The 24772-nt window shown below is 37.7% G+C and overlaps 1 protein-coding gene across 2 annotated transcripts; it reads left to right on the top strand.

Annotated features, from left to right (window-relative positions):
* The first annotated feature begins 18022 nt into the window (after positions 1-18022).
* LOC114284239 (putative metal-nicotianamine transporter YSL11) lies at positions 18023-23747 on the top strand. Of its 2 annotated transcripts, none has more exons than XM_082893396.1 (7): positions 18023-18869; positions 19929-19998; positions 20977-21140; positions 21255-21352; positions 22072-22206; positions 23276-23465; positions 23569-23747. In XM_082893396.1, exons 1-6 carry the CDS (start codon positions 18555-18557, stop codon positions 23280-23282), a joined length of 789 nt encoding a protein of 262 aa, XP_082749522.1. In that variant the 5' UTR covers positions 18023-18554; the 3' UTR covers positions 23283-23465; positions 23569-23747. The 2 variants fall into 2 exon arrangements, with proteins under 2 accessions (XP_082749522.1, XP_082749523.1); XM_082893397.1 differs by having other exon boundaries at positions 18026-18863.
* The last annotated feature ends 1025 nt before the right edge of the window (positions 23748-24772 follow it).

Here is a 24772-nt window from a genome sequence, read left to right as displayed (position 1 = left end):
CATCCTCTTTTTGTTTTCGTTTAATCTCGTCAATAATTGTTGGTTCGGTTGAAATGACGGCTATCAATCCGCACTATTCACACAATACTACCTCATTCTCGGACTTCTTAAAATCTTGCAGGATCTCTTTCTGTTCCGTAAACAAACAAGCCATATTCCCTATCGATTTTCTGCTCAAGGCATCAGCAACTGTATTGGCTTTCTCGGGGTGATACTGAATCTCAAGATCATAGTCTTTTATAAATTCAAGCCATCTCCTTTGTTGCATGTTCAACTCTTTCTGCGTAAAGAAGTTTTTCAAACTCTTGTTATCTGTGTAAACTTCACATTTTACCCCATACAAGTAATGCAGCCAGATTTTTGAAGCAAACACAACTGCGGACAATTCTAAATCATGTGTTGGGCAGTTTTTCTCATGTGGTCTCAACTGCCGAGAGGCGTAGGCAATTACTCTTCCATTCTGCATTAGTACACAACCTAAACCTTTATAAGATGCATCACTGAAAATTACAAAGTTTTCCATACCTGATGGTAGTGTCAATACTAGTGCAGTGGTCAATCTTGTTTTCAGTTCATGAAAGGCAGATTCTCTTTCATCATTCCACTCAAACGACTGCCCTTTGCGTGTTAGTTTGGTAAGAGGCACAGCTATTTTTGAAAAGTCTTTCATGAACCTCTGATAGTACGCAGCTAAGTCCATGAAACTGCGGACTTCTGTTACATTTGTCGGTGTAGGCCAACTTACAATTGCCTATCTTTTCTGCGAGTCCACTGAAATCCCCTCCTTATTGATAACTATAGACACCCCATTTTTGACCGTCCTCAAGACTTGGACGTCATCATTTGAACACTCGGTGATCATCCATGTTCGTGTTCATTTTGAGATCCCGAAGGACTTGGCTACGCGCCTTGCCTTAGAATCTCTCGACTTGACTGTTTTGTGCTTGGTTGTAGACCAAGGACTTGTAGTTTTTGCACCTAAGGGTAAAAAGTGGCTTGTTAGACATCCCTTAAACCCACCGGCCGTGGCATAAAGCTACCGGCCTTGCTTTATGTCTACCAACCAATTGTTTGGTTGGTCGGCCATTTATTTGGCTGATTGTCTCTTTTTCTGGCCGGTGCCTCCTTTTTGCCTTTTTTAAGCATTGTGCATGCCAGCTGTGCCAGCTGGAGTGCACGGACTTGTCCTCCATACACTATGGAGGACTTGCACCCTTTGCACCCTTTTGCTCTAAGCTTCTTGAAGAAGCTTAGACCCTTTGTCTTAGCTTCCTCCAGAAGGTTGAACCCTTTGTCTTAGCTTCCCCAAGAAGCTTGGACCTTTGGTCTAGCTTCTTGAGGAAGCTTGACCCCTTTTGCCTTAGCTTCTCTAAAATGCTTTGGTCCTTGTTTTGTTCTATAAAAGGAGGCCTCTCCTTCCATTAGTGGGGGTTCAACAAATCTGAGATATATATGATATATATATATATATATATCACTCTCTCTCTATATCTCCCTCTCTCTCTTCATTTGTGTGTGCTAGAGTGTCCAAAAGGGTGTTTTGTTCTTAGTTTTGCACTAAAACACCTAGTGTTATACCATACTTCAATTTTGGAGGTGTTGAGAGTTTGTTCTTGGAGTTTTGAGTGAGTTTTGATCAGAAGGAGGGGGCTGGAGTTGCTGTTCTTCAAGTGTTCTTCAAGGGTGAGCACTATTGCTTTATATTCCCATTTTTGCACTAGCTTTTAGCCTATCTTGCATGCTGTTTTAAGCTTAGTGTATAACTAACAAAAGTTCTAATTTTTTATGTTTAAGATGTTTCATTAAGGTCATTTTGGTGTTTGGGTTTGTCCTCCCCCCTCTTAGGCCTTGTTTGGCCCTTTTGTGCCTTCTTTGTTTGAGCTTTGAGAACTTTTGTGTATTGGCCTTCTCACTACTAAAATCCAGAGGATTTTCAGTGGTGGTGAAGGGGTTTTGAGGTCTTGCATAGGGGAGGGACACCCCTCTCCCCTTATGTCTCATATGCTTGTGTTTTTGGCTCATAAAGGTAGCATGCATGCGTAGTTGGTTTTAGCTCCATCTTAGAGGCTTTTGGGTGTTATTTGGTCATATTATACCTTTATTTTTGGTCAGATTGATAGTCCGTTGCATGCATCATACACTTGCTTTGTAATCCCCTTTATTGTCATAACACGCGTCTTGCATTTGGACCACCATGCTCACATGTTTTGGCTTAGCTTTGTGAAGTTTTTAGTCATGTTTTACAATGCTTAAGGTCCGACTTTAGTTGTCTTAGCCATGTTTGCCATGCTTTGTATAGCGTCTTTGCATTCTAACTTGTAGGCTTTGAGTGTGTGAGTCATGAGCATGCTTTGCTTGAGCCATTTCAGTGATTTAGAATCACTTATCATGCTATTTCAGTCCATGTTTTATGCTTATATGCTTGCATCTACCACCCTTTCAATGTATTGAAGAGTTGTGGTCTTATGCTCCATGTTTGGGCCATTGCGCATGTCTCTTTGTTTAAGTCATTTAGATGCCATCTAAGTGGGTTTGGGGGGACATTTTAGCATATTATAACTCTGTTTTTCATCACATAATCCACGCCATGTTTGGTTGTGATAGCTGTAGTAGAATGCTCCCTTTTATAGCCTTGAATGCCTTTTGTTTTGGGCCCATTTCTTAGCATGTTTTGACCCTATCCAATATATGTCCTAGCCTTATTTTGGTCTGCCTTATGACTGATTTAAGTCATTTTGGCTCTTTGAGGCTTGGTTGGTATGACCATGGCTTGAACCCTTTTGTTAGCCTCAAGTTTTGGCCTTCATTGCATACCGTACTTGCATGGTTTGGGTGATTTGGCATCATCCCTTGCACATTTTCAGAGATTTTCATACTTGCCATTTGTCCATGTTAGTCTCTTTTGAATGCGTTTAAAAGTTCCCTCTTCATGTTTAGGTGATAGGCTAATTAGCATGCTTGCTTGCTTTGCATTTTGGTCCCTTCACCCATCACTTTTGGCCACTGTTTATAGCAAGGCTGAGGTCTGTCCTTTGCGGTTTAAGTCCACCATTGCATGTTTGTCGCATGTTGGTTGCATATTTGGTTCGTTGTGTGTTGTCACATGCTAGTTCCATTGCATATTTTTCCATATTTGCTACATTGCATTTTGCATGCTTGGCATATTGCACATTTGCATGTTTAGTTTGCATTACATTTGGCATGCTTTGCTAACTTAGCTTCATGTTGCATAATTGAGCCATTTTACATATTCGAGCCATATTGCATACATACATTGCATTGTGTTTGGTTTGGGGTGTCAAACTAAACATGAGGAATGAGGTGTGTTCATCCTTAAAGTGACGAAACACGTCTCAATCCTCGGTCGCCGACGTCTTTGATCTCAACATGATAGGGCGTGAAGCATCTGTTTGTTTTGTTGCATGCATTTACATTGATTCGTAAACTTGGTACCTTTGGCCATCACGCATCGAAATGTATGATTGGTGGCCCAAATACCGAGGACCATACTCCCTTGAGATCATAGCATGATAGAGGAGGATGGCTATGCACACACTGTCTTGAAAATTCCATGCCATGCACTGTCTGTCCTCTGTTGCAGCAAAACCAGGATTCTGCAGGAAGAAATGGCCGGCCGGCCACTTTTACTGTTGACCGACCATCAATTTCCAGCCGGTGATCCAATTTTTGGCCGATGGCCACATTTCCATGGCTGATAATGTTCTATCTTGGCCGGTTGCATCCCAAAATGTGCAGGGAGTGTTTTAGAAGCATCACAAATGTTTTCATGGTTCTCAGAGGTGCAGAACAGTGTAAACAGAGGCAACAGTGGCATGGCGACGGGTTTTCGAGCGAGGCGAATCGAGAATACATCATCCAAGCATTCCGAGGCGGAGCTGCGGCGGCCTCTTTACTGCTTTAGTTGACTAGTTAATTTGTTAATTAGTTAAGTGGTTGTGTAATATTTAATTAGCTTGATTAGTTAATTAAATTTGTATTATTCTTTCGGACCCTCTGAGAGAGGGCAATGTTATAATAAGTGTGAGTGTGTGTGATGCATATCTTCCAACCCCCATTTCTTTCTCCCTTTTATTTAAACCGCTTACGATGGTTAGATTTAGGGCATATTTCAATTAGCATCCTTATGCTATGCATGTTTGCATCATTCATATGTCTTGCATGCACCGGGCTTGGCGCATCATACTAACTGCATTGTATTTCAATTCCAAGTTGAATACAGGTTAGTTGTAGCATCTCCTATGCCATCTTAGAATAGTCGAGCCTATCTTAGTTGCATTTTGCATGTGTTGCATTAGCCATCTTAACATGAACTAGGATCATGCATTAATTACTAACTAGTTTTTGTTTTGGCTCGGAGGACTCGGTAAGTGCTTATGCTTTAGCATCCTTGCATGCGTGTGAGTGATTGCCATGATAGCATGCTTACCATGAGGCTATATGCTTATGTGATATAACTGCCTGAACGCCTGTGGGTGAAGGTTGGGTTGCTTGAGTTGGAATAATTTGTCGAAACCCGTGTTTTAGCCTACTTGCGAGTAGCAAACTTCAATCCATATTTCGAAACAAACGTATATACGATGCTTTGTTCCAACTTAGGCAATCCAGTCTATACTTGTTTTACTGTGCGCATCACGTAGTAATTCTAGGCTAATACACCGGAATAAGAGCACAAAATATTTTCAAAACTCGATATCATGGTTAGTAGAGACCGATCTTTGACCGGGCGAGCGGGGGTGCTCATAGCTGACCTTCCCTAATCGTACCCAAGTTTCGGAGCTGAGGCAACTTTGGTGATGACAGACACGTGGCCTTAGGCAAGGAGTCAGGGTTTCCTAAATTCCCCCAAAATAAATATTTAGGTGGCGACTCTGTATCTGGCAAAGCAGTCCATGTTTGACACTTTTTTCTAAAAAATCGGTTTTTCAAAACGATTTACGGGATTTGGACTATTTGATGATTTATCGGTCTTGCATTGCACTCTGCGAGATTAGATACAGGACCGTGACATTGAGTCCTGAACTGTAGTGAGCCCGAAATGAACAGAATGAGGTTCCCCCCCCCCCCCGGGACGTTCGGGGACGTCTGCAATAACATGCCGTAAGAAAACAACTTCATCCAACCAAAATTCAAATTTCTTTAGTTTGGCAAATAATTTCTTTTCTGTAAGTGTTTGCAAAATAGTCCTCAGATGTCGTTCATGTTCAAGTTTATCCCTTGAGTATATCAAAATGTCATCAATGAAAACCACAACAAAATCATCAAGGTAGGTCTTAAAAATTCGGTTCATTAGGTCTATAAATGCTGCAGGAGTATTAGTCACTCCAAATGGCATAACCAGAAATTCATAATGTCCATACCTTGTTCAAAACACAGTTTTCTCAACATCCTCTGCTTTCACTTTCAACTAGTGATACCTGGATCTCAAATTAATTTTGGCAAACACTTGTGATCCCTGCAACTAGTCAAACAAATCATCAATACGAGGTAAGGGATATTTATTCTTTATGGTTACCTTGTTCAGTTCTCGATAGCCGATGCACAAGTGTAAGGTTCTGTCTTTCCTTTTCATAAATAACACCGGTGCGCCTGATGGTGAAGTACTGGGTTGAATAAACCCCTTATCAAGTATGTCTTGCAACTGTTCTTTCAATTCTTTCATTTCAGCAGTAGCCATTTTGTAGGGATTTTTAGAAATCGGCTGAGTGCCTGGCACAACTTCAATAGTAAACTCTATCTCCCTGTCCACTAACTCCCCTGGTAATTCATTTGGGAACACATCTGGGAATTCTCTAACAATAGGAATACTGTTCAGTTCAACATTCACAGATTGTTCAGATAGCACACAACATAAATAACCTTGGCACCCTTTCCTGATCAATTTACACGCTTTCATTGCAGATATCAAATAAGGTGGAGGCACTACCCCGTTACCCACAAACACAATTTCTTCATGTTCTGGTAGTTTAAACACAACCTGTTTTGTTACATAATCAATGGTGGCACAATATTTAGTTAACCAATCCATGCCCAAAATTATATCAAAGTGTCTAAAGTTCAAGGGCAACAAATCTACATACATAATAGCACTCCCAATACACAGGTCACAAAAACGATATATAGATTCACATAATACAGATTCCTCAGATGGATTAGATACACATAATAAGTTGTAGATCACCCAAACTCCGCTCCGCGCGTGAGGGCCCGAATCGTTGTTCTAGCTACTACAGTTCGGACTCGTGTCACAGTTCTGAATCTAATCTCACAAAGTGCAATGTAAGACTGATAAATCACTAAAGAGTCCAAATTCGGCAAATCGTTTTGGAAAATTGATTTTAATCAAAAATCGCCAAAAATGGACTGCTTTGCCAAATTTCAGAGTCGTCAGCTAAATATTTTATTTTGAGAAATTTAGGAAACCCTGACTCGTGCATAAGGCCACGTGTTCGTCATCACCAAAGTTACCTCGGCTCAGGAACTTGGGTACGATAGGGGAAGGTCCTGAAATGAGCAGCCTCGCTCGTCCGATCAAAAGATCGGCCTTTACTAACGTAATATGTTGCTTTTGAAAACACATGTGTTCTTATTTCGGTTTATTAGCCTAATTTACTATGTGATGCGCATAACATACAAGTATAGACTCAATCACGCGAACTCATGTTTTTTTTTAAAGTGGTTTGAAAGTGCTACTCGCAAGTAGGCTAAGACGCAGATTTGCCACCCTCAAGTGGGCTTAGAAAAACATGATTTTGCCATTTTAAGTGGGCTTAAAACTCACAGTCATCGAGTTGTTCCAATCTAGGAAATTAGGCCTTCACCCACAGGCATTCATGCAGTTAATTACTTAAGCACATAACCTCATGGCAAGCATGCTATCATGGTAGTCACTTACACTCATGCAAGGATGCTAAAGCATAAACACTCACAGTGTACTCCAAGCCAAAACAGAAGCTAGTTAGTAATCAATGCATGATCCTACCTATGTTAAGATGCCTAATGCAACACATGCAAAAATGAAACTAAGATAGGCTCGGCTATTCTAAGATGTCATGTGAATGCAATTAGATAACATGTATTCAAATTGGAATTGAAACACAATGTAGTTTGTATGATGCTCCGAGCCCGATGCATGCAAAACAGATGAATGGATGCACGCATGCTAGCATAAGGATGCTAATTGAAATATGCCCTAAAACAAACCATCGAAAGCAGGTAAGTAAAAGGGAGAAAGAAATGGGGGTTAGAAGACATGCATCACACACACGCACACTTATTTACAACATCGCCCTCTCGGAGGAGGGTCCGAATAAATAATACAAACCAACTAATTAACTAACTATCCTAGCTAATTAATTATTACAAAACACTTAACTAACTAAACAAATTAATTAAGTTACAAAACCAACTAAGTAAGAAACTAAAATAGGTTGCCACAACTCTTCCTCGGAATGATGAATGATGCATGCTCGGTCACGTCCTCCTGGAAATCCACCACCGTGCCTCGTGATGCCTCTGTTTGCACTGTTTTAGACTTCTGAAAATTGTGCCAACCTCCAAAATACTTCTGATTCACCTCATGGACATGCTGAGAGGACATTGGCCAAGAGGAGTGGCCATCGGCCAGCGTTTATGGCTATCGGCAAATTTTTATAGCCGATCGACAGACTAAGTGGTCGATCGGCCACTGCTTCTGGAAAATTCTCCCTTTGCTGCAATAGAGCACTAACAGAGGCATGGTAGTGTATTTACAAGAAAATGTGTGTGCAACTACACCCCTTATCATGTCTTAAGCTCAAAGGAGTGTAGTGCTCGGTTCTCAAGCCATCAATCACGCATCTCAATGGATGATGGCCAAAGAGGCCAAGTTGCACAAATCAATGTTGATGAATGCACACAAATACCACATAAGGGACCTTCACCTCTATCATGCTTGATCAAGAGGGTCAGCGACCGAGAATTGAGGCACGTTTCATCACTTCAAGTACAAAACGTTCCTCGTTCCTTATGTTTGGATTGACACCCTATCCAAACACAATGCAATGCAATGCATGCACACACAATGCAATGCAACAAGCATGCAAAAATCATGCAATGCAACAAGCATGCAACAATATGCAATGGACCAAGTATGCAACAACATGCTAAACATCATGAACATGCAACAACATGCGAACAACAATGCAATGGTAAGGGTCATGTAATGCAATATTCAATGGACCAAACCAACCCCAACCAAGCCTCATGCATGCCAATACAATGGCCAAAACATGCTGAAAATGAAGTGTGAAAGTATATACAAGTATGCATGCCAATTGGTTCACAAGCAAGCCATAAAGGTGCAACTCTCAAACACATTGAAGGAGTGAAAAATGTGAGAGCATGGCAGTGAAATAGGCTCTAAAATCACATTCCAAATGACACCAAATCATGCACGTATGACAAATAAGGCATGTTAGTAGGCTCAAAGCTTAAAGCTAGCCAAAGGACTTACATCATGGCCATATCAAGCAAGCCCCCAAGGGCTAAGGTGACTCAAAACAGTCCCAAGGCAGGTCAAAATAAGGCCAAAACATGCATGCAATGAGGCCAAAACAAGCTAGCATGGTAAGCACAAAACATGACGCATACAAAGCCAATGAGGAGGATTGCATTACACCCACCAAAACCAAGCATGAGATGACATCACCAACTAAAATTAGAGTCATGGAATGTCAAAATAACACCAAAAATGCACTGATATGGAAGCCCACAAGCTTAGGCAACATGGCATGCATATAGGCTCATATTTAAGGCATAAAGCATGACTCACCAAAAGCATTGAAATAGTGAAGCATGAGAGAGTATGGCCACACCATATGCACTGAAATCATATACCAAGTGATGCCAAATCATGCAAATAGCCCAAGAAATGCATGCTAGTGGCTTGGAAACTCAAAGCTAACAAGCTAGAATGCACTCTGGCTATATAAAACAAGGCGTGCATGACCAAGACAACATGAATCAGAGCCTAAGCATGGTAAAATATGAGTAAAAGCTTCTTTGAGTAGAGCCAAAAGCATGCTAGAATGATGGTCAAAAGCATGATGCATATTAGGCTAATGAGAGGATTTGCACTACAAGTGCAAGGAGCATGCATGATGTGATCAAACCAAGACAAAAAAAGTGTTATATCATGGAAAAACAAGGCCTAAGACATGCTAAAATGAAGCCACAAAGAGGTATAAAAACATGCTAACTTGATGAGCCATGAACACAAGCATTCAAGAGAAGAGGAGGGGGGACAACCCCCGCCTATTTAAGACCTCAAAACACACTTCCCACCACTAAAATTCCTCTAGAATTCAGTGGTGAAGAGGCCAAATAGGGTTCATCTCGAAGGCCTAAAGACGTGGTTCAAAACAAGGCCAAACAAGGCTCTAAAGGGGGTAGACCAACCCCAACACCAAAGTGCTCTCAAACCAACATGTTAAGCACTTCAAAACAAGAATTTTTTCAGATGGAAGCTAAGCCAAAAGAAGCATGCAAAGTTGGCTAAATACTTAAGCAACACAAAGCTTAAAAGAGGATATGGGACTCACCCTTGAAGAACAACAAAACTAGTAGCTTTTTTGAGCCAAAACCAACTTTAGGATGGTAAAACAAGTCCTATGGAACCTCAGCTCCAAGGTCAAGAGGTTTGGCTAAGGGGTTCTAGGCAAAATGTGTGAAGAACACTCACTTTAAGGCACAAACAATGGCCAATATAGAGAGAGAGAGAGAGAGAGAGAGAGAGAGAGAGAGAGGGAAATATATATATATATAGAGAGATATGTATCTTGCATCTCAATTTTCAGAACCTCTGGAAAGGGAGAGGGGCCTCCCTTCTTATAGAAAACCAAGTCCCAAGCTTCTTGAACAAGCTAGGACTTGGTTCAAACCCATCCATACACGCGTATGAAGGATACACCAAGTGACCAACAACTAGCACCAGTCGGAAGAAAAGAATCTGCAAAAGCAGAAAAAGGGGGCTCAGCCAAAAAAGTGGCCGATCGACCAAAAGGAGTGCCAATCGGCCGACACTTATGGCCGATGGCAAGAAGGAGAGGCTGATAAGCAAGAGGCCTGGTCGATGGGTTGTAGGGTTGGCTAACAAGCCACCCTCTTCCCTCAGAAACAAAAACCACAAGCTCTTGGTCCACAACTAAGCACAAAACAGACAAGTTGAGAGGTTCTAAGGCAAGGCGCGCAGCTGAGACCTTCAGAAACTCAAACTGAACACGAGCATGGATGATCATCGAGTGTTCAAACAATGACGTCCAAGTCTTGAGGATGGTAAAAAATGGGGTGTCTACATAAGTATGGCAAAGATTCTAGAGTTCTACTCAATCTAGATGCAAATGCACAAGTTACGAAAGAGCATATTGATCCGAAGTCAATTAGTACAAAAGCATCCTGATTACATATAGAGATAGTACCTAAGAAAACGACTGCAGCATTCCGTGTATTGTCTGGAACAAGCGCAAAAACTCTCCCTTGCCTGACGGTATCTCCGGTGGCAGTAGATCTCATAGTATTTCCCGGTTTTGGGATCGATGCTGTTGAGCTAGCAACTAATTTTCCACCGTTCTGATTACAATCTCTGGCCATGTGCCCTGTTTTACCACATTTAAAGCAGGCTCCCGACACACGGTAACAAACTCCATGATGCCTTTTACTATAGATATTGCACATAGGAGATGTATCTCGAGAAGAATTAGAAGTACTTGAGGAGCCCGTATTCTGCTTCTTTAAGAATTTCCTCTTCGAAAAGAAGCCTTGTCTCTTATTACCTTTCCAGTCAGTTGTTGATTTGGTCTGTCTAGCTATGTTAGCTTCGGATATTATGGCGCGGTCTAGCACCCCAATATAGGTTTCCAGCTTGAGAACATTCACCCTTTCTAAAATATCACTTCGAAGCCCACCTTCAAAATGCCTCGCTTTCTTGTAGTCGGTATCGATCACATGAGGTGCAAACCTAGCCAACTGAGTGAATTTGGCCTCATACTCAGCTACTGTCATGTTGTCTTGCTTAAGTTCCATGAACTCTGATACTTTCCTGCCACAGACACATTAAGGGAAGTACTTATCGTAGAAAACTTCCATGAATTTCACCCAGCCAATGCCTTTATGATTCTCACGCATTAACATTCACCATCTTCTTACTTCATCTTCTAGCATAAAGGTGGCTAGGAGTACTTTCTGTGTCTCTGAACAAGGAAATACCTCCAATAGCTTTTCGATGCCGAGAACCCATGCTTCGGCCTTCAACGGATCTAATCCTCCATGAAACTGTAGGGGTTTCATTTTCTTAAACTCTTTGGTGAGAGCTATTATCCGATCATCATTCTGTAAGTCTGGCACAGGGGATGCCAGAGATGGAGGTGGAGGATGTGGTTGCTGCCACTGTTGTTGTTGCCTCAATGTTTCTGTCATTTCCTGAATCAATCTTTCCATCCTATCCATTCTGGCAGTAGAGGACTCTTCTATCTCATCACCTTCTGTTCTCACTATCTGATTAGACTTGCATTATTCTTTATACAAAAGTTTCACAAGTATGCATATTTTAAGGAGCTTACATATTCACCTAATTTATAATGCAAGTAAATCACAATCACATAACATATAATCATTCATCTTAAAACATTTAAGCACATTCTTGATGCTTTCAGATTCGTACTTATCACGTGAATGCATCCTAGACCTTTTCTAGATGCTAATTGCTCTATTGGATAAATGTGTGAGTTATTAACTCGTTTTCTGATACCACTCTGTCATGACCCCAAACCCGTCCCCATGGATTAAGGTCATAACCGGCCAGTAATCAAGAGATTACCTACGGCCTCAAACCAAGTAAGACATATCTCAACAGAGTTAAGGGGGCCAAAACGGAAGCAACTTAAAACTTTTGTCCATAGAGCTGTGCTTACATGGCACATCATAACATTTCACGTGTAGTCGTTAATAACCCACATCAAAGGAAGTTAACATACAAGCTTTACACAACAGAATCATTCAAGTCATAGTCAGCCAAACCAAAAGCTTAAATACAAACGTGATCCAAAGTTTTCACCGACATAGCGAAAATATAACAAAGGAACAAAAGGTGAAAACTAGTCTCGTGCGTGAGACATATAGGCTGACTCCATCAAAACTCTGACGGTTCCTCACAGACCTTACTGGGGCTGGGTTTGCACATCTCTTGGCTCACCTACAGACACATGAATGAGAGTGAGCGAAAGCCCAGTGAATACTATCAAATGAAGAAGATATATGAATGGAATTTAAAACAAATACATCAGACGAACTTGGGCCTAATTCATGTTTCTGTCTCATACATCAGGCAACTACAGGTCTAGACATATCAAACGGCCTCGGGCCCAATTCATTCATGTCCAACGGCTTTGGCCCAATCAGTCATATCAAACGGCCTTTGGCCCAATCATTCATCTCAAACGACCTTTGGCCGAATCATTCATATCCAACGGCCTTTGGCCCATTCATTCATGTCAAACGGCCTTTAGCCCAATCATTCATGTGAAATGGCCTTTGGCCCATTCATTCATGTGAAACGGCCTTTGGCCCATTCATTCATGTGAAACGGCCTTTGGCCCAATAATATGGAATGACAAATATCGTCCACCTTTCAAATTAACAAACTTACGAAACTCAAATAGGAGTAAGTAATTGGACCATGGCATACTTTAAACCATCCTTATTAAGATATTACTCACAGTGTTCAGCTGGTGGATTCGTCCTTGTGCTTGACCCTACATAATACATAACACATATATAGGTCACAAACGATTCAATCCGTTCTTAATTCATACATCCCTCTTAGGCTTCTTTCTTATCCTTTAAACTCATTTGTAATGTTTAATGCATGCCTAGGAGTGCTTAGAACTGGAAGAAAACGGAGAACAGAACACATAACATCTTTACAAAATTTCTGAAACAGGGCTTCCCGCTCGAGCGTGGCTTTCGCCGCTCGAGCGGACCCCCACGGTCTGCAAAAGTACTGGTTTCCTCATATTCACACTCGAGTGCTAATTCAGACGCTCGAGCTGAGGGTCAAACATATGCCTTGGACGCTCGAGCGTGATTCTCCCCGCTCGAGCGGACGACACTGTCTGCAAAACTGCTGGGAGCTAGCATTTCACGCTCGAGCGGACACGCCGGATTTTGGGTTTTCCAGCAGCCATTTTGACCTTCAAACTTGCATTCAAACTAATGTATCTTGCATATAATGACTCATACTTCACATGCAAACCTTCTAACATGATACAAGTGCTAAATTACAACATTTTGAAGTTCAATTTCCATGGATTAATTTCATACTCATACAATTCTTGCCAAATTCATCTCCAAAACATGTAGTTGAGTCCATAGTCTCATTTTCATGGATGCATGTCATAAATGACTTCCAATTCAACCCAATCAACATGTCTTATACACAAACATGAGGACCCATAACAAATTGCTATATGCATGCACACATTGATCTTAATTTCATCATGATTAGCATGCTTTACCTTCAAATATGCAACTATATGGCAATTTATGGTAATTATACACATGCATGTACATACAGACTTCAATCTCATCACAATCAACACAACTCATGTTCTTGGTTACCATTTACTCTTGAATTCACAAAATCACAAGCTCAAACTCATGAATTTACTCACCTTGGAGCTCAAATCTTTCAAATTATAGATAGTTCTTGAGCCTAGCCTTCCAAATCTTGAGTTCCCTTGCAGAATCTTCAAAAATGGCTCCTTTCTCTCTCTAAATTCGGTTCACCCTCTCTCTCTAGGGTGTAGAATTTTATTTGGGCTAAAAAATGTGAGCTTAAGCACACTTAGCTCATATATATATAATTTCCCTAATCTCACTTAATTAGAACTAATCAGTGGTGCTTAATTCAATCATTTTAAACTAATTAAATCATTCCAAATCAGTTTTCAATTAAATTTCACCACAGGCCCTAAAAATTATGACAATCACAATGGCATAGTCAATTTTGGTTTCTGTGGCCGATAAGGCCTTCAATTTTTAGTTTCTAACAGTAAGTTGAACAGATTTTCCCACGGTGAACAAATAAAAATTCAAAATCACATATAATCACATAATTGACACTCAAATCATATTAAACACATAATCACAATCATAATTAAGATTAATTAGCATAATACGGAACAGGGTTATCACAGTTAGCCACCCTACCATGAGTAGCTCGACTGAAAATGTATAGCTTCTTCAATTTTTTCTTTAATTAACAGCCATCATTGAAAATCTGAGCCAATCTTCAACAAATGTTGGGTTTGTCATTTAGTTTGATTATTTATATGAGTAAATTATAGCAAGTCTCCTTAAAATATGACTTATTTACACTTTATACTCCTGAACTTTAAGCTTTGCTTAGATAACACACTTGGTCTCTGGTTTCTCTTCCTGCTAATAGAAATGTTATAGTTTGCAAACAGGTATTTTAGAGTAAGAGAAATTTTGATGGCTCTATGTAGACGTCCCCCGAACGCTCCGGGAGGGTGAGTCCCGTTCTGTCCATTTGGGGTTACTACAGCTCGGACTCTCAAATTGTCACGGTTCTTAATCTTGAACCAAAGAGTCCAAATCTGGCAAATCGTTTTGAGAAAACAGATTTTAAGAAAGTAGTGCCAAACATGGACTGCTTTGCCAGATACAGAGTCGCCACCTAAATATTTTTAAAATGGCACTACTACAAAAATAGTTAAAGATCACACTTTGACAAAAAAAAAGATCTCACTTTTATTTGAAGTGTGATAAAAAAAGTTAGATTGATATTTTAATCACACTTAATTTGATTAAGTGTGATAATATTTATTTTTTATGTCACTTTTCAATTAAGTGTGATTATATATATATATTTTTTAATTACACTTTCTAATTAAAGTGTGATTATATATACAATACTACTTTTTAATCACACTTTTTAAACAAGTGTGATTATATATATATTTTTTAATCACACATTCTAATTAAAGTGTGATTATTTATATATTTTTTAATCACACCTTCTAATTAAAATGTGATTATATATACACTATTACTTTTTAATCACACTTTTTAAATAAGTGTGATTATATATATATTTTTTAATCACACATTCTAGTTAAAGTGTGATTATTTATATATTTTTAATCACACCTTCTAATTAAAGTGTGATTATATATACACTACTACTTTTTAATCACACTTTTTAAATAAGTGTGATTATATATATATATTTTTTAATCACACATTCTAATTAAAGTGTGATTATTTATATATTTTTTAATCACACTTTCTAATTAAAGTGTGATTATATATACACTACTACTTTTTAATCACACTTTTTAAATAAGTGTGATTATATATATATTTTTTAATCATACATTCTAATTAAAGTGTGATTATTTATATATATTTTTTAATCGCACTTTCTAATTAAAGTGTGATTATTTATATATTTTTTAATCACACATTCTAATTAAAATGTAATTATATATACATTACTACTTTTTAATCACACTTTTTAAATAAATGTGATTATATATATATATATATATATATTTAATCACACTTCCTAAATAGGTGTGATTGTATAAAATATTTCAAATTGATTTTTATATAAAATATACAATTCCCAAATTTTTAATCACACTTAATCTGATTGAGTGTGATAACATTTATTTTTTATGTCACTTTCTAATTAAGTGTGATTATGTATATATATAGGGTAAATTACACTGACACCCACTAAGGTTTATGTTTATTACAGTTCCCCCTTCACGTTTTGAAAAATACATCTCCCTCCCTGAGGTTTAAAGTTTCATTACAGATTCCCCCCTTAGCAATTTAATTTTTTTAAATATTAATTTTGCCCTTACTGGGTAAATTATATTGACACCCCTTACATTTTAGAAATTACAATCCCCTCCCTAAGGTTTAAAGTAGCATTACCAATTGCCCCATCGGTTAGTATTAGTTGGAAAAAAATTCATTGAAAAAAAATTAATTGGGAAACAAAATTATTTGAAAAAAGATTAATTGAAAAAAAAAAGTGTTAGTAAAATTTTTAAATTTCTGTTTAAAAACTAACATAAACTTATTTTTTGAATTTACGTTTTTTCCTCAAATTTACAAATTGAGACAACCATTTATAAATCAAAAAAATTATCAAATAAGTTTTTATGACAATTTTTAAAATTTTTGTAAATATAAATTGAAAACCGAAAACGAAATGGTTACCAAACAGGCTTCAGATGGTAAAAATGTCGTAAAATTAACAAATAATTAAATTAGTTACCAACATAAGAAATGACTTATCAAAAAATTCTTAGGCTATGTATGGTTTGATTTTTTTAAAAAAAAATTAAAAATTAATTTGGTTAAGAAATAAAAAATAATTATCATTTTTATATCATTTTTATCTTTCGAGTGGTTAGAAATAATTTTTTACAAATTAAATTGAAACAGCCATACGTATGTATATAACCTGCCCAAAAGTTAAAATGATAATTATTTTTTACCCTTAAATGATAATTATTTTTTAGTTTTTATTTCTTAACCAAATTAATTTTTAATTTTTTAATTTTTTTTCTAAAAATCAAACCATATATGGCCTAAGAATCTTTTGATAAGTCATTTCTTACGTTGGTAACTTATTTAATTATTTGTTAATTTTACAACATTTTTACAATCTAAAGCCTGTTTGCTAAGATGCCATTTGGTAACACTTACGTTTTCAGTTTTCTATTTATATTTACAAAAATTTTAAAAAGTCAAATAAAAACTTGTTTGGTAAATTTTTGATTTATAAATCAGTGGTCTCAGTTTATAAATTTGGCAAAAAAATGTAAACTCAAAAAATGTGTTTCCGTTTTGAGTTTTGAGTTTTTTTTTTTTTACCACCCAACACTAGCCACCACCCGCCACCATTTTCCACTACCGTCTTCCGCCACCACCACTCACCACCCACCTGCCACCACCAGCCACCACCCGCCACCAATACCCACATGCCAGCCACCATCACCCACCACCCACCTACCACCCATTCGCCACCACCACCCACCTGCCACCCACTCGCCACCACCACCCACCTGCCATCTACCCACCACCCGCCACTACCATCCACCTACTTGCTACCACCACTCAGCACCCATCTACCACCACCATCCGCCACCCGCCACCACCACCAGCCACCACCCACCAGCCATCTACCACCCACCAGCCACCACCACCTGCCACCACCACCCACCACCTACCACCACCTGCCACCACCACCCACCACCTGCCACCCACCTACCACCACCACCCACCACCTGCCATTACCACCACCACCCACCACCACCTACCACCCACCACCACCACCCATTCGCTACCGCCTGCCACGTTCACCCACCCACAACCACCGCCACCCGCCACCACCCACCACCACCATCCACCACCCGTTACCACCACCACCACCACACACTCGCCACCACCCACCACTCGCCACCGTCACCCACCCACCATCACCACCCGCCACCTACCTGCCACCACCACCCACCCGCCACACACCTGTCATCACCACCCACCACAACCACCACCACCACCCACTCACTACCACCTGCCACCGTCATCCACCCACCCACCACTACTACCACCGTCACCCACCCACCCACCCACTACCACCACCCGCCGCCGCCACCCACCCGCCACCACCCGTCATCCGCCACCCACCTGCCACCATCGCCCACCACCCGCCACCCGCCACCACCACCCACTCGCTACCACCCACCACTCGTCACCATCACCCACCCACCCACCCACCCATCACCCCCCGTCACCACTTTCCACCACCGTCTTTTGCGCTACTTGCCACCACTTGCCATTTCTCACTCTTTTTTATATTTTTAAATTTTTTTAAACATTTTGTCAATTACGAAACTCGTTTTTAGTTTATGTTTTTTTAAAAATAAACAAAAACTAATTTATAAAATTTTTGTAAATATAAACTGAAAACGTAAATGTTACCAAACAGACCCTCTGTGTTACCTACTTTTGTGGGAATTGTTCACGGTGCACACCACGGCCACCGTCAAAAGTATTATACTTTTTACGACGCACACATCACCTGTCATTAAAAATATTGCCTTTTTCATGACGCACAATGCATATCGTGAATTGTATGATAAAAGTAAAAAAAAAAAAAAGAAAAAAAAAAAAAGAAAAAAGAAAGAAGCGCTAAAATGAAATTTTGGGCGCCAACATTTTTCCCCCCAAATAACTATTTTGATGGAACATCGTAAGGGTTCAATATCTCTCTCTCTATCTGATGATGATGAAGGCCAAAACAATTGCTAGGCTGATCATCTCATCTCTTCTCTTCGGTTGCTAGGGTTACTGAACCAATCGACTACTAGGTTTGTTTCTTCTTCCTCTCTCTCTCTCTCTTCTGAATCTTTGATTTGCCTCATCGGTCTTCAAAACGACTCGAGGAGCTCAAACTCAAGATGGTGGCCAACTGTGTGTTAAGCGAACAAGCTCATGGAGCTGCAGCTGGAAAGTCTGGTGAAACTGAAGTCAAACCGTTGCAGACGATTTCAACGCAGATTACAGATCATGATTTGAGAGGCACAGAACTGTCAGACATTAACGAGAAGCCTTTGGAGGACCAAGCTGTTCCAGAAGATCAACCAGCAAGGCCAAAAACTGAGATGAAAAACCAGGAAAATTTAGGATCTGAAGTCAATCCATCTGGGGATTCCTGGTCCGATTCGTGCCTAGAATTTGCATTTAAGACACTTACAGGGGCACTAGCTGTAAAGGTCTCTCTCTCTCTCTCTATATATATATGTATGTATATAATTGTTTTTAGATTCTGATGATTCTGATCTCTGTTACTGTTACTTTGTTCACAATTTTACTATGATTTGTTAATTTTCTAGAAATGTGTCCTGGATTGCTTTTAACAATATGTGAAATAGAGTACAATTTCCATATATTAATCAGTTAGTGTGAATTGAAACCCTAAATAATAATTTTGTATCTATCGAACTTGGCATTGATTGATTTTCAACTTTCTGGGGCAATGCTTTACATTTAATGGTGACATTTTGAACCAAATTAGTAGTTAGATGTTGAAACTTCAACAATATATTTTGATTTAAAATAGTTTGTGGTTGTGTTTTCTGATGTAGCACCAGTAGGAAGAAGAAGATTGAAGAAGGAGAGAAGAATAAACAGGGGATTACAATCTGTTATCAAATTTCTCAATGAATCAAAATACAAATCATATAGTCTACTAAATCCATCACATGAAGTCCATATGTATAGACAAATCAAACTAATCCTGAACAAACTTGACTTCCCAAGTAAATAAAACTCCTAGATAAATAAAATTCCGAAATAAATAAAAATCTTAATCTTTATCCTCATCTGACTTATCTGTTCCGCATTGGATTCTTCTTGATGGTAGAAGTTGAAAGAAAATGATGTTATTTGTTATGAATTTTGTCTATTCAAGACTCAATGTGGTAAACCTTGTATGCTTTTACATTTTCTTTTTTCCTTTTTTTCCTGGTTTCACTTTTTTTTGTTGGATGTTAAATACTTTTTGGCTTTCATGTTCTTTTTCAATCTTTTTGTTTTTTTGGAAAAGGACTTCAGGTGGTAGATACTTAAAATATGATAGGAATTTGTTGCACTTTATTCTTCTTTTAATGATCCTAAATTATTTCACTTCATTCTTTGTTGAAATTATATATTCAATTGTTTCTTCTATTGAACCTGTTTACAAAAGATATGATGCGGAGTATACCAAAACTGATACAAAACATGTTACAGTCTCTATCATCTCACTGATTTGTGTAACTTGTCCACCACAGGGTTATTGTAATTTCCTCCCCGAAGAAAAGTTGCTACAAGCAGTAAAAGTTGGTCAGGTTGTTTATCTAAGTATGTTGCTTTTGTTGCTATTGCATTGTTACTATTTTGATTTTTAATGTTGTTTTTATTTGAAGCCAAGTTCTGTAGTACCTGTTTCTCTTTGCCGTATTCATGTGGATTCTTAAATTTACTTGGCAATGGATGTTTACATTCCTCCAAATATGTTATTGATCTCTTGTTCGATACTCAGTTGTCTGTAGGGTATTTTGATAAATGTGTATTGGGTTCATTTTGTTCTTGCATTTTTTTTCCTTCAATTTTATCTTATCTTGATCCATTGTTTGATTTTGTGCCGGTAATCAGTTACAAATAGTGATGTTTTGTTTTATAGAGAAATGCAAGTTGGCAGAGGCCTGAGGGCAAGAGAAGGTCCTCTCTTTCTCCCCCTATGCACACACATGTGAGCACACACGTACACCTCCTATGTTTTGCTTGACATAATATGGGCTGAGAGTAGTTTGATGAAGGTTGATATGTTAAAATGATCATGGAGGATCGTAGTGTCACTTTTCAGGCATTAGGTATCATAACTAAGGATATTGGTCCTATGTGCTTCAAGGAAAGCATCCTTCAATATCTTTAATGTAAGGATGTCTTTCCTACTGTCCATCTTCAAATAGTTTGACCATGCTTAGTTTTCTCGAGTTTTATTTTTATTTTTATTTTTGCTTTTCACCCCCAATAATTTTGGAGAGAAATAGGCAAAGTTGGAATCAAAGCTTACATTTTTATTTAGTTGCAAGAAGCCTTATGGATTATGGGACTTCTGAGGCACATGGCTGATGCCTTGATGCTTTTCAATCTTTAGAGAAGTTAGATATTTTCCTTGCATGGTAGTGGAAATTGGGGGGCCTCTTGCCTACTAAAAACAAAATTGTTCCTCTTGTATGCTAGATTTTCCCCCCCTTGGAAAAGCTCTTACATAAAAGAATTTATTTTTATTCTTTTTGAGAGCTTAAGTGAAGTTTTCAAAATAAATTATATCAGGTGGGACTGCAAGTTATCTACTAGGAATGAGTGGACGTATTGCAGCTCAAGCAGATGAAGCAAGCAACCCAATCAATGTGAAGAATCTATCTTTGGGTTGGATGATTGGTTTTCTTTTTCTTGTCAGCTTTGTTGGTCTCTTTTCAATTGCACCCCTTAGAAAGGTATAATAATAATAGATTATTACAACAAACCAATTTTAATTTTAATAATATATTTAATTGATAAGCTTTTTAATTTGTAATTTTTTTTTGAATTGTTTTTCCTCTCCTCCTCAGATGATGATACTCAAGTACAAGTTAACATACCCTAGTGGAACTGCAACTGCCTACCTCATCAACAGCTTTCACACTCCTAAAGGAGCCAAACTAGCCAAGTAACTAATATTGTCTCTTACCCTAATCTTATTGAATGTATCTATTTAAAACTAAAATTGATATTATTTACCACACAATGTAACTATTTAGAACTAAAACTGATATTACTTACCACTTGGCCCTCATGATGCATTAAGTTTGAGATTCAACTCCCATTTGAAAAAATTATTAGATAGTCTTGGAGCATCACATGGTAATACTCCTATCAATTATCAAATGTCATATCCCTAGTTGTTCTTCTATTGCCAAACACCAAATTATAGGCTCCACTCATTCTACCAATCACAATATTCTTGGACACTACCTAGCCATGCCCCAAGACCACCACATAACTTCTCCTCCCATTGAGTGCTATCAATTGCTCAGGGACTATGCCTGTGAGCATAGTCGAAGATTTGCCTGACTCGCATGGAAGGAAATGCTTTGCGTGAGCCTTGAGATTAGTCGAGTACACCCAATGAATAGTTTGACCCTTCTATGGATAATGTAGGAAAAAAGAGAAGAAATATTTATACCACACTTTTTCTAACAAAAACAATTGACTTTTAACATTTAGGTTTATTCATATTCTTGATCTACAATTTTTCCTTTTACTTTTATCTTTTTTTAAAATTTAAGTTGTGAGGGCTGGTGGGGGAAAATTATTAGAATTAGCATCTTGTTTATTTATTTTTTTAAATTTTTTTGGGAGCTAATGAGTTAATTAATTTGGATGCAGGAAACAAGTAATGATGCTATTCTATTCCCTCTGTGGTAGCTTTACTAATGCACTTTTTCAATGGTTCTTTACTGCTGCTGATGGCTGTGGATTTAGTAACTTTCCCACCTTTGGTCTCAAAGCCTTTAGCCAAAGGTTAGCTCTTTCTCAACTTTTCCTAATAATCATTTTATTATTTTATTACTTACTGCTTGTTTAAGTAATATTAGTGAAAGGAAAATGATTTGAAAATGAATGATATTTTTGAATTCGTGAGAATCATATATAAAAACTATGTTTATGTATCATTATTCTTATTGAAATTAGTGATAGGAGGGTGGAATGTCCTTTGGGATGGAAGGCTTTATACCTTTTTGATATTGGCACACCATAACCTAATGTTTTCAAACTTAACCATGCCCAATTTAATGTTATTCAGTTGTTTTATGAATACCGAAAATTTTCATAAAAATGTATTTATGACTCATCATTTGTCTCAAATCTGTATTTTTCTAACATGTGTAATTAGATATTTACCCATAAAGTGTATTAAGTAATTTGAGTTAATAAGGCCTGTTAATACCAAGGTGCCTAATTATTGTAAAAATTATTGTAGTAATTTTTTCTTTGATAAGTAACAACAGTAAAATGAGTAACACAAGTATATAGGAAAATAGAAACTTAACCACCACCACCACCAACACCACTACTAGCATAAACTTCATACGCAAAAGAAAGGATTCAGAACAATAGATAAACAAATAGTGACTGGTGTGAACTTCAACATAAAGACAACAGGCAACATAGCATACAAATTTTATCGTTTTACATGTAGTTGGTGACATTAACAACTGTCATTAAGCCACTTTGTTCTGAATTGATTCACAAGGGTGTGTGCTTTGCTCTAAAACTTGATTGATTTTAAGATTTGATTGTGTGTTGTTTAATCGAGGAAGACAAATAGAAAATGAAAGAGAGCATGATCCTTCCTGTAACAAAATATCTTTGATAAATTACAACATTAATAAGTTGCCCATCAGTTCTAATTTTTTTTTATATTATTGGTTTTACTTATGCCAAATAGAATATTGAAATATAGAAGTTGGAGAAAAGATGAGAGCATCAGCAATGGAGTGGCTAAAAATGTGTTTTATTGAGAATCTGTTTGACGTGGTTGTGATTCATGTGATGATTGTCAACATTTATACTATGCTCCTTGTGGCAGGTTCTGATGAATTTAACAAATGACAACCTGTGTGCTGTCAGCAAATTGCTGCCTGTGGAGGACTGGTGAAACCTTGTCTTCATTGATTGCTGGCCACTTTCCATCTTTCAGTTCATCTTTGCCTCCCTTCAGCGATATAAGAAATGATACTTGTTGTCCAAGTCTTAAGACATTTGAAAGGGTGTGATCGGTAGGATTTTATCTTTTATAAGACTAGAACAATCTCTACAAATAGTTAGTTTATTCATATGCTTCTAGCGGTTTCTGAATTAATTTTTGTTTTTATTTTTCAGGTTAGAAATTCTTGGAGAGATACAAAATATGGTCAAAGAATTCAAGAACTTAGTTTTTAAGTTTTTTCATTTTTTAATATATGTAAGCATAGTTTAAAACTTTTTATTTAATTCCTTTGTATATACTTTTGAACATATTTAATTTTCATTTATGAAATGTACGACGTTATTCTATTCAATATGTGGTTGTGATTCAAAGTATAGTATATAATGTGTATTACATTCTTGAAATGCGCGTATAAAAATAATATTGATTATTCTTCAAATATGTCAATTTGTTTTATTACAGGTTTTATTAGTTATTAATCACACTTAAAAGATGTGATCTAAATGTTTTTAATCACACTTAAAAGGTGTGAACTAAAGTTTTTAATCACACTTAAAATGTGTGATCTAAATATTTTTAACCACACTTAAAATGTGTGATCTAAATATTTTTAATCACACTTAAAAGGTGTGGTTTAAATGTTTTTAATCACACTTAAAAGGTGTGATTTAAAGTTTTTAATCACACTTAAAAGGTGTGAACTAAAGTTTTTAATCACACTTAAAAGGTGTGATCTAAATATTTTTAATCACACTTAAAAGGTGTGATCTAATGTTTTTAACCACACTTAAAAGGTGTGATCTAATGTTTTTAACCACACTTAAAAGGTGTGATCTAAATGTTTTTAATCACACTTAAAAGGTGTGATCTAAATATTATTAATCACACTTAAAAGATGTGATGAAAGCATTTTTTAATGACACTTAAAAAGTGTGATTAAAAATGACCATTTTTAATCACACTCTTAAAGACCACACTTTAATAAAACTTAAAAGGTGTGATTAAAAAACATACATCACACCAAAAAAGTGTGATCTTTATCTATATTTGTAGTAGTGTGGGGAAATTTAGGAAACCCTGACTCGGTGCCGAAGGCCACGTGTCCGTCATCACCGGAGTTGTCTCGGCTCAGGAGCTAGGGTACGATTGGGGAAGGTCGCTATGAGCACCCCCTCTCGCCCGGTTCGAAGACCGGCCTCTACTAATCATGATATCCGTTTTTGAAAACTTTATGTGTTCTTATTCCAATTATTAGCCTAGAATTACTATATTATGCGCACAGCAAACAAGTATAGACTAGATTGCCTAATTTGGAAATAAGCATTGCATATCCGTTTATTTTTGAAAAGCGTTTTGGAATTTGCTACTCGTAAGTAG

This window comes from Camellia sinensis, chromosome 10, assembly GCF_055761805.1.
Source record: "Camellia sinensis isolate YWXY chromosome 10, ASM5576180v1, whole genome shotgun sequence".
NCBI lineage: Eukaryota > Viridiplantae > Streptophyta > Magnoliopsida > Ericales > Theaceae > Camellia > Camellia sinensis.
The sequence above is the reverse complement of the archived record's forward strand: the minus strand, read 5'-3'. Positions and strand labels throughout refer to the sequence as shown.

Bases quoted from the DNA above. Each gene is read 5' to 3' on its own strand.
- LOC114284239 (XM_082893396.1), top strand. From the start codon at position 18,555: ATGGTGGCCAACTGTGTGTTAAGCGAACAAGCTCATGGAGCTGCAGCT. The intron at 19,999-20,976 runs GTATGTTGCTTT...AAATTATATCAG, and splicing joins TGGTCAGGTTGTTTATCTAA to GTGGGACTGCAAGTTATCTA. The intron at 21,353-22,071 runs GTAACTAATATT...ATTTGGATGCAG, and splicing joins AAAGGAGCCAAACTAGCCAA to GAAACAAGTAATGATGCTAT.